The sequence below is a fragment of the Chroicocephalus ridibundus genome, chromosome 12 (genome assembly GCF_963924245.1).
Source record: "Chroicocephalus ridibundus chromosome 12, bChrRid1.1, whole genome shotgun sequence".
NCBI lineage: Eukaryota > Metazoa > Chordata > Aves > Charadriiformes > Laridae > Chroicocephalus > Chroicocephalus ridibundus.
In genome coordinates, this window is record NC_086295.1 from 3,163,619 (window position 1) to 3,174,364 (window position 10,746).

General features: G+C 42.4%; 1 protein-coding gene across 1 annotated transcript; it reads left to right on the plus strand.

Moving 5' to 3' along the window:
• The first annotated feature begins 58 nt into the window (after window positions 1-58).
• GID8 (GID complex subunit 8 homolog) lies at window positions 59-7,715 on the plus strand. The gene is made up of 5 exons (XM_063349856.1): window positions 59-190; window positions 1,394-1,523; window positions 2,681-2,877; window positions 3,372-3,569; window positions 3,902-7,715. The coding sequence occupies exons 2-5, from the start codon at window positions 1,406-1,408 to the stop codon at window positions 4,073-4,075; spliced, it is 687 nt and encodes a 228-aa protein (XP_063205926.1). The 5' UTR covers window positions 59-190; window positions 1,394-1,405; the 3' UTR covers window positions 4,076-7,715.
• The last annotated feature ends 3,031 nt before the right edge of the window (window positions 7,716-10,746 follow it).

The window sequence follows — 10,746 nt, forward strand, 5'->3', positions numbered from 1 at the left end:
AGGGCCGTACCGGCACGGCCAGGCGGACGCTCTGGCCCGAGAGACGGCTCTATGGTTGCGTGTTCTCGCCCTTCTCCGGGCGCTGATTGGCCGGGAGGACGGTTCTCGCGAGACCCGCGCGCCAGCGGCCTGGCGGAGGCGGTGGAGGGGCCCGCGTTCGTGCGTCGGAGCCGGCAGCGCCGCGCGCTCGGTAAGATGGCGCCGGTGGATCCGCGCCTTCCCTCAGGGGACGGGGGCTGGCGGGGCGCTTCCCCCGGCGCGGCGGGATGGCCCGCTGTCACCCGCTGCGGGCGGTGGGGAGGCGCCGGGCCTGTGGCGAGCAGGGCCGAGTGCTTCGGTGGCCCGGGCGCTGCGGAGGGCCAGGTCGGGGGCGGGCGGGAAGGTCGCGGTGCCCCGGCGGGCGGGGACCTCGTTGGGGTCGGGCCGCCGCAGCCCGTTGAGGCGGGAGCCCCTTTCCCTTCTCGACGCGTAGTTGAGAGCGACGTGAGCGGGGGGCCGGGGACCGATCGGCCCCTTAGGCGGCCCCGGGCTGAGCTGCCTCCCGCTGCCCAGCTTCCCCGGGGCCAGCGGGGCTTTGGCCGTAGTTTAGAAGGAGAAAAACCTGTGGGAAACCGGCCGTTGCTGGGAAGGCGCGCTGCCGCTCGTGTTGGTCTGAGAGGGGTGGCGGTGCCTGTTGCTGCTGTTGTCGCCGCCTCTCCTCCCCCTTCCGCTGCCCCTGCGAGCGTGACTTGAAGGTAGAAGTGATTAAATGCCGGCTTTAGCGAAGCGCTTTGCTCCCAAAGCTGAAAAAAATATAGTCGAGAAAAATACTAGGAGATACCACTTTAGTAGCGTTGACGTGTTGACAGGAGTACTTTTTGGGACAGCAAAGCTAAGCTAGTGTCTTTTAGTTGTACATTGGATAACATATCACACACAGATTTGTAGCTTTACAAAACTGGAGCTGTTCCATCTCAGTTTTGGTGAAAATTTTAAAGCAACTATCGTTTACATAGGCTTTGCTTTAAGGATTTGTTACGTTTTTTTCTGGCTAGCTGTCAAACTGTTTGATTCATTTGTGTCACTTTGTGATGCTGTGTGTCCTGTCTAACTTGTAAACAAGGTTTATTTGGAGTGAATTTAAGAGTAACTACAAGAAGATGGTATTTGAATTTTTTATTCTGACACTTGATGAAAGCAGCTTTAGAGACTGACTAGGAGATGTTAGAGAGTGCAGGAACAAGGAGGAGAAAAATGTAAAATTGTGGTTTGAGATAAAAGGGTTTCTTTTGGGTTATTAATTTAAAAGATATCATAAAAAAAGTATGAAGATGGTAGTAACACAGTGCTTATACACCTTAAACTAACTTTCCTCTTCAATCATGTTAAATGAGATGCTTTGCTTTTCTTGTAGTAAGAGTCCAGGATGAGTTATGCAGAAAAACCTGATGAAATCACAAAAGATGAATGGATGGAAAAACTTAATAACTTGCATATCCAGAGAGCAGACATGAACCGCCTTATCATGAACTACCTTGTTACAGGTAAAAACAAGTAGTATGCTAGGAGGCTCTTAAATGCATGTCACTTACTTTTTCAAGACAGACGGTTTTGGCTAGAATATGCTCTAGATGGAGTGAATTAAGGACTTTGAGGACTTAGTGATTGCTGTTGGGTTCTCTTAGCAATGTACAACTGCTCTTGTGTTCTCTTAAGTGGAAACTGACTAAAATCCAGAGCAGTTGTCATGCAGTAGAAGTGATGTTATCAACCTTAACTCTTCTCCTAAAAGATGTAGAAAAGAAAGTATTTTCTGGAATGCTGTTAACAAACATTACCTGCTTTTGTATGATGTCCTTTTTTGTGCCATTAAAACAGAGTTCAAGATATGTTGCAGTCGTTAGATAGTACTCTGAAAGCTGCACAGAACAGCTATCAGAAGCAAGTTTTAACTAGAAAGATAAACTGTAAAAGGGCACTGTTGTCAAAATAGTTTGAGAACAGAAATATTAACCCCTGCAGGATGTAGGCTAACTTTATATTTGGAACAATCAAAAACCCTCGGAAATTGTCCCTAGCAATTATAATGCATACCAGCACAGTAAGCTATGCTAGGGTGGAGGCATCTGTATCCGATCTACACCCTTGTTTACATTGGTGTGTAAGTGAAGCCTGTGGGGTGAAGGAAGAGCATCTTAGTGGTGTAGATCATTTTTGTGTGTATGAAAGCATGACTTAGGATTTCAAATAGCTGCTGTAACTTTAAAAAAAATGTAGTGTTAGTACAAGACAGCAAAATGCATTTTCTTTTTCTGTTTCTTCTCAGTAAAGCTGCTAGGTTTGTGTAAACAAATTGAGGGTCTGGAGGGAGAAGTAAAACCACTCAAATTTTGAAAATCCCATTTTGGAATAAGTACACTGCTCTATTTAAATACAAAACAAGCTTTCAAGTTAAGAGTTATCAGACTACAAGTTGCATGCGTCCTTAGAGAATGAGGGCACTTGAGTTAAGAATGAATTAAGCATGTACTGCTGGATGCCTGTTGGATAAACACCTATTTAAATAAGAATTTTTCAGAATTTCAGACTTAGTCTTTAAACGCCCAAAATGAACAAACAATACTCAAATCTTTTAATTTAAGCTGATTTTTTTGAAGTGTTTCATAAAATATATTTTATAGGTAAAATGTTTCTATTTCAGAGGGCTTTAAAGAAGCAGCAGAGAAATTTCGAATGGAGTCTGGAATTGAACCCAGTGTTGATTTAGAGACTCTCGATGAAAGAATAAAAATTCGAGAAATGATATTGAAAGGACAGATTCAAGAAGCCATTGCATTAATAAACAGCCTCCATCCAGAATTGTTAGATACAAACAGATATCTTTACTTTCATTTGCAGGTAAGGACAGGTGGCAAACGTGATTTTTGTTTTAGAGGTTGCGGAGAGACCGGGGAAAAAGGGGTGCAGGTTTTATGAGTATGTTGGGAGGTTTGGACATGGATGTTTGTTCTTGGCATTGTTTTGTAGCAACGGGAGACTCTGTGGCATGATGCAGGAACCATCATATACAATGAGTAATGTGAAAACTTAGCAGCAGTGCCCTGTGACTTGCCAACTTCCAATCACTGTTAGTCTGAATTTCTAGTAGTTCCTTTAGTAACACATCTTTTCAAAACCCCTTACTCAAAAGCGTTGGGTTACCTTTTTCAGTAGATTTTGTAGACAGGTCTACTGCTCCTTGTCTCACACATTGAGAAGAATTGACCTCAAACTGCCAAATTATGGATTAGCGTTTGTCTCAGATTACAAATTTACATCTGAAGATTACAGTCTTGAAAAACTGCAGATTTGTTAATTTGTTTAGCTAATATTGCTTTGTCTTTTGTATGTAGCAGCAGCATTTGATCGAACTGATTCGGCAGCGTGAGACAGAAGCAGCTCTGGAATTTGCTCAGACCCAATTAGCAGAACAAGGCGAGGAGAGCAGGGAATGCCTGACAGAAATGGAGCGTACACTGGCTTTGCTTGCCTTTGATAATCCTGAAGAATCACCATTTGGAGACTTGCTTAACATGATGCAGCGACAGAAGGTAGTCCTTTCTCAAAAGGAAATTGATGTCTTTTATTCATATGTGGTGAAAATGATGTCCAAATATTTTTTAAATGTTTAGAAAAAAATCTATTTAGTGGTATGCAGAATAACAGAAGTATTTCTTAAGCAAGATTCAAACCAAAAAGCTGTTGATGTATTCAACTACTTGGCTCTCTTCCTTGTTTTCTTCAGGCTCGTAGTTTATGGAGCTTTATCCTGACCGTATTCTGAGGAATTAGCTCACTAGGTGTGATCTTTCCAGTGTCTGTATGACATTAGCAGTATTAATCATAGAAAAACTATTACTGAACTCCAGTATTTCTTTTCCAGGTATGGAGCGAGGTTAATCAAGCTGTTCTAGACTATGAAAATCGTGAATCAACACCCAAGTTGGCAAAATTACTGAAACTACTACTGTGGGCTCAGAATGAGCTGGACCAGAAGAAAGTGAAATATCCCAAAATGACAGACCTCAGCAAGGGGACGATTGAAGAACCCAAGTAAAATGTGTGCAGATGGACATCAAACAATCTTAGTACTGCACAGTATACATTTATATCAGTCTGTGACTGAAATATTTTTACTACAGTACAGCACTCAATTCAGATTTTTCAATGAACATCTAATTTGAAGGGAGAAAAGTCCCTTTTAAATGCTGCAAAAACTGCATTGAAAGGCGCTGTATCTCTTTGAAAGTCTGACTTAGGCTATGCACTATAATACATTTTTAAAAACAATTAAACAGGACAGAAAAAATAGCATTTTTAAAAGTACAGAACTCAAGCTTTCTAATTGGCTACTGATGCCTAGTTTAGTGGCCAGTGAATTAATACGGAGTTATATTGGCAACTATTCAGTTAAGTTTAACTGTCTCCTGTTTGAAATGTGTATATAGAACAGTGAATATTTTCTACCTTTAAGTTATAGGCAGATATACATTCCCCTTAAAAGTAACTGGTCAAGTTTTCATCTATAAACTTTGCAGTAAGGTCAACCTTTTGCTTAGGAAGTAGTGTACAAACTTGTAAATCATAATTTAAGGACTTTTTTTTTTTTTCCTTGTTTCTGACTTTTTGGTGCTTTATATGGTGAGAGCTATGTTCATAATGGATCAGTGACCCATCTTTTCAGGAGGAGTATTGTTGGAAATAAGGGTTTTTTTCTTAATTTTCACGAATGACCAAAATGGCCCCCAGAGGCATTTGAAGGTTTTTGTTAGCAGGGGGCTTTCCCCCCGATATTAAACTTGCAGCTGTAGACACTGCAGTGATTCCACTAAAGCTTTGAAGGCCCCTGGATGTTTGTAAGCTGAAAGACAGGCTTGTGTTAGGAGATCAAGTGCGGGGGAGAGATGCTCGTTGAAGCCTCTGATGCATCATCTTGTGCAGGATCTGCCTTTGTGCTTGCTGAATAAGAATCGTAGTTTTAGAGCTACTTGGGCTGTTTTTATGCCTTGAGCTGAGCAGAGCAGGGCTGTCTAAAACCAGAATTTTTCTGTTTTCTCAATTCTTCCATACCTTTCTGAAGAGATGCAGTTCATCTTCACCTGTATTTGTTTACTGACTGTCCTCACTCCAGTTAGGATTATAGTTTTAATGTTTTACATGTGAAGTCCAGACTTTCAAGTCAACAAATGGTAATCTTCTGGGTATGGGATGTTCTGGTCAACTGAATTTTGCAGCACTGTACGCTGGTATATATCCAGTGGTAGTAAGCACTAATCTTGCCAAATCAATCTCTAGATTTTTTTGGTCCGTATATCAAGTTATTACAGATTTGGTCAACAAAGACCGAGCTGATGGGTGAAATAGTTTAACATCATGAGACACTGGCAGTTGTCACACCAGTCCCATACTGTACATAATCTTGTCTTGTATGGTAGATATTACCCTGTAGAATGAAACTTAGTTTTCACTTAATTTTACTGGAATACTTAACGCATTAAACTGTATAAAGCTTTGCAGATACACCTGATTTATGGAAACTAACAAAACCTGTTACTGATTGCATTACTGTGAACACTGTTTACTTGTGTAGCTATCTTTTTGTGGGGGGAAACCGTTGTTTGCTAAGCAGCTATTAGAGATGTGGAGCGCCAAGGTTAAGCTAGATGATGGATATAACAAAATTTGTTCCCATTTATTCCCAATCGTTCTGTTCTCCACTTTGAGGCATTTGTGGTATGGAGGTCTTAAAGTTTATGCATAACAAACAAGCTATCAGTAGCCCCTCCCAACTACAGCAGCGGTCTGGCTTTCCTTCACACCCAGGCTGGTTATTCTAACACCAAACTTTTAACAGTTGTGGTTTGTTTTGTTTTTTTTTTAATTCTTTTTTTGGCTTTTTCCAGTCGGTTGATGTCTAAAAACCATGTATAACTTTTAGTTTGTGAGAAACTGTATGGTTAATGTAACTTTGTTTAATAACAAACTGCAGAAACAAAACTGGAATAGCTCTAATTTCTTCATCTATAACTGATCAGCTTTTCCTCTGTTCTGACGCTTGTGTTGTTGAATCTCATTGAAAGCTTCTCCCGGATGAAGTGGAAAGTGGTGCGTTTTTGTGGCATGACTAGCATTTTTCTCCATGAGAAGTGCAGTATTACAGTCCTGGTTGAGAAGTTCACTGTACTTCTAGAACGCTACATTAATTTCATATAGTATTTGGGCAAAGATTGAGCATAGATTACTTGAATTTTCACTAGCTTGGGTTTTTTTTCCATTAAAAAATAAACATGTTTTTTAAGGGGTTTAATATAAAATTAGTATAGAACTATTTCACTTTGTTTTTATGAACATGCCACATTGATAAGCAGCTTTAATCTGTAAAGTTTTTGGTAACTGCAAGAAAATATTCGAAAGCTATGCATTTTAGAGAAAGCATAAAGGTAGTGATAATGGTACTTCTAAGGATCTTTATATTAGTGTATATAAAATAGTTTGCATATACAAATATAATATATAATCTGTTTGAAATATTCTTGAATGGTAGGGGCTGTGAAACATATTATAATTTATGGAAATATTGTACACAGTAAACAGACCTCTCAGTACACGAATGAACTTTTGTCATATGCATGAGAAATGTCTTATTTGGTGACTACTAATGAATGGGATTTTGTTAACCCATTTTTGTTAGATAACCACTTTAACAAATACTATTAAATGCCACTTTGATCAGTTTGCTTTAGTGTAAAAATACATATTTTGTTCCACTTAATTTAGAACAATATGAAATGACTTTTGTAAGAAGATTTGTTCCAAACTCAGCGGTGGCAAACAAATCTGGTAATTAAATGTGGTACACTACACTCATTCCTCCCCCCAGCCTTTCCTTTGTTGGAAGCAAATAAGATTTTTTTCATTAATGCTATGGACACGAAGCAGTTGGGTTTGTAAAATAACCTGTCTCAAATGCCTCTGCAGCAAGGCTGTATATCCAGTGTGTTTTGATTAGGCTACAAATCTCTTTCCTTTTCCAAAACCTGTCACCTCCCTCAGAACTGTCGTCTTAGCTGTTACCGTGTTTCTTTTCTGCCTGTCAAATCTAAGCTGAGCTGTGGTTGCTTCTCTTGTGCAATGGAGTCATTTTGGAAGGGTGGGGGATAACGGGTTTCCATGAAGATGAAGTACCGGTGGTACTTTCTGAGAAATACTCACTGAACTGTTTAATTTTATATAGCTGGAAAACCAGAGGCTGCCGCACAGAAACTAACAGCTGAATTTTAAGTAAAGCATTTCCTCAAGACTTTTGAAGAGGCAAACTTAGACAGCTTGAAACCAGGTGAAGTACCTCTCTCTCTTTAAGACGATTTCATTGAAATGCTTTCAGCTCCTTCCACCCACATGAAAAGAAAAATTGAAATGAATGTGGAGAGCACTTATGTAGCATTTAAGATGTGTGAAATTGCCTGGAAAGAATTCTGTCTCCTTTCCACTCCTTGTACATACAGGGGAAGCCATTACATTATTCTAGGATGATTTTACTGTTTTTAATTTGTAAAATTTATGCTTTGTATGCTTGAGTATAAGCTTAAAAGCATTACTTAAAATCCTTGACTAGTAGATGAGTGTTGCTCGACTTATTTCAAACCACTTTCTGTCCAAGTTCGTTACAAAGCTTATTAAATTGAGTTGGAGCGTGATCCCTGTGTGTCTTATCTTCACGGGTAACGGGGCCACCTGCTCTTAAGCAGCCTTGAAATACCTCAAAGAATATAAAAGGATACGGAATCATATTTTGCCCGAAATCTGCCTTTAGGCTACAGCAGGTTGAGACGGGTCCGACCTGCGCTGTTGGTCTCTTCCATCCCGCAGCGATGTCACCGGTCAGTATTTGTTTCTGCTGTAATTTTCTGGAGGAGGGCCGAGGAGGGTTGATGGCTGTTGCGGAGCCGTGGTGTCCCCAGTCCTGCTCCTCAGCTGTGCCCAGACAAAACACACAGCTTCACCCTCAAAAGGATTTGTATTTCTCAAGGGACATATTTAGGTGCTAGAAACTATTTTTATTCCTTTCCTCTCCCCTCCTGCCTTCATCTAATTAACAATAAGGACAAGATTGGCCGAAGTGCCACTGATACCATCAGACACCTCCGAACCAGAAGGCCCCGTGCGTTCTCCATCACGCTCCTCGTGTGAAATGGGGATTCCAACAACCTGCTGCTGCCTTACACCCACCCGGAGCAGTTCCTGCACGGGAGCTGCTGTTTGCTTCAGAGCAGTCTCCATTTATCAACTTCCCTGATCATTTGCTTACTTTTCAGCATTTTACCGTCTGCAGCGGTTTTGCGAAGTTGCATTATTTAGCACTGGAAACCACGTGCATTTTCTTCAGACCGTGGGTAAGTTGCGTTGAGGCTGCTCTTGGTCAGTGGGGACCTTCCAAGCTGCGGTCGGACTGTCCTTTCAGACACAGCAACTGCCCCTTACGGAATGTGTGAGCCCATTTCTCCTCTCAGACCCCCTTTGGGATTTGGTCTGGATCTGTGCTTAGCTCCATAAAACCATTGTCTGGATGAACTTCAGTGATGGTAAATGTCAGCTCAAATATTGACCCAGTAATCTTTGGTTTAATCTTTTGACTAGGCTGAACACAGGAAAAATGAGAGCAGATCGGTGTTCTTGCATCAGATTATTTTCTGTAGTCAGCACCTGTCTTCTGAACCGATTCCATTTGCCATTTCGTCAGCTCGGTGGGAGGCTTGCTTCCAGAAAATTCTGCAGCAGTAAAAGGAGTGATGTCTCTGTTTTCACTTTTTAAACTTATTTATTTGCAAGTGATGGATGTTACGCTCAACCACTTTTTTAACTGCAGCTATTTTTGACAGTGAAGCTAGCTTCTTACGTGAGACGGGCGTTAGTCAAAGCAGCTATTCATGGCGGAGGTGATGTTGAGTGGTACAAGGAGTGGACCTGGAAGGGTACAACAAATAAAGAAAACTTTGTGCAATGTGTTTAATTTCTAAATTGAATCATTATTTCAGTAAGTTAGTAGCCAATGTCGCAGTGTCTGCTGGAGGTTCTTGCATCCCACAGCACTGAGACTTGTAGTAAATCATACAGGAGTATGAGTTAATAAGTGTTCTGTACCTGTGATTACCGCAGCATGCCCCAAACCTCCTTCTGAGCTTTTTACACGGATTTCACTTCAGTTACATCAGCACTCATCTCCCCTCCTGCCTCGAATTAACTCCAAACATATACACTATTTAAAAAAAAACATATTGAACAATGGTTTTGATTTTTGGCTGCATTTTACCATGACTTGGCTCCCTCTTCTGGATATGGGCTCAGTAGCAGAATGAATAAAAACATTTTATAGTTTCCCGTTTCCTGCCCAAATAAAGGGAGGAAAGGCTACAATGGGACGAAGGCTGAGCCTGTAGTTACTACACATGGTTCCCCTCAGCTTCCACCTGTACCCAAGCTGCTTGGATTTGGTTTCTGTGTTAGCGGGTCTGTGCAACGTGTGTGACTCTGTCACGGGCCTTTGGGGGGAGATCTCTCCTCTGAGGAAGAAATGCTGAAGCAAATGACAGAGTATGATTTTATGATTTGTAATTTATTTTTTTTTTTACTTTTGTCAGCCCTGGTGACCTCCTTCTTGAGTTGTTTCTGTGGCATATGAGGAGCCTTTTGCTACTTCACTGACTAAGGTTTAGCTTAATAATACTGTTACCCCTCTTGATTTAAGTAGCCAACTGCCCTTCAGGGACCTGTAGAGTGTTTGTGTTCGGAGAAGAATGGGTGAGTTTGCTAAACATTGGTCTGCTACAGCCTTCATTTTAATGATCACTTTACAGGCAGCTGTCTGCAGGAGTAGCAGAGGGGAGGTGCCTGCCCCGCACCTGGTACTTTTTGGTGCAGCCCAGCAGCTCCAGTGCCTTTCCCAAGGGCTGTGTACGACCTTGGCCAGGAGGTGCAGGAGCTTCTCCATCCTTCCCTGGCCTGAAGCTTTGCCATGCCTGCATCCAAGCTGCTCTCGGCCCCTGAACCACGTCTTCACAAAGCTCCTCCGCTGGCTCATTCAGGTTCCTGAAGTGAGTCATGAGTCCTCTTGTGTTAGACTGAGATAACCATGATTTTAATTATCTTTTTCCGTAAATGAATCTGATTATCTCAGATCTTACTACAGCAAGGCAACAGCTCCATCCAAAGAGTTAAATCAGGCTGTAACAATAGTGATTCCTGTTTATTTTTGCATTGAATTCTTTGGATGGGAATATCATATTCAGTTCTAATCCTTAAAAAGCAGAGGCGGAGACTTTTCTGCTGTCAAAACCATGAAAGCTGGAGGAGCAGGGTCTGTCTCACCAACGGTAACGTTGCACTTTCCAGGTATCAGAGGGAGAGGAGAGACCCTGTTTAGCCCCCTGTGTAGCCCCGCTCGGATGGGGATGTAAATATTTACCGGAGGCGGAGAAAAAATAGAAAAAAAGAGGAAAAAAAACCCAAACCCCACGTTTGTGGGTGATGGATGGAGAAAACACCACCAGCACCGGCCGAGCGCCTTCCCCGCCCGGGCACCCTCCGGGGCCCCGGGTTCGAGGCTGGCCGGGGCCGGGTACCGGCAGCGGTGGGGGGGAGCCGCCCGCCCCCGGGACTTCCCGGAACGGGGCGGCGGGAGGCGCTGACACGTGGCCGCGGCCCGGCGGGGGGAGGGAGGGAGGGAGCCGG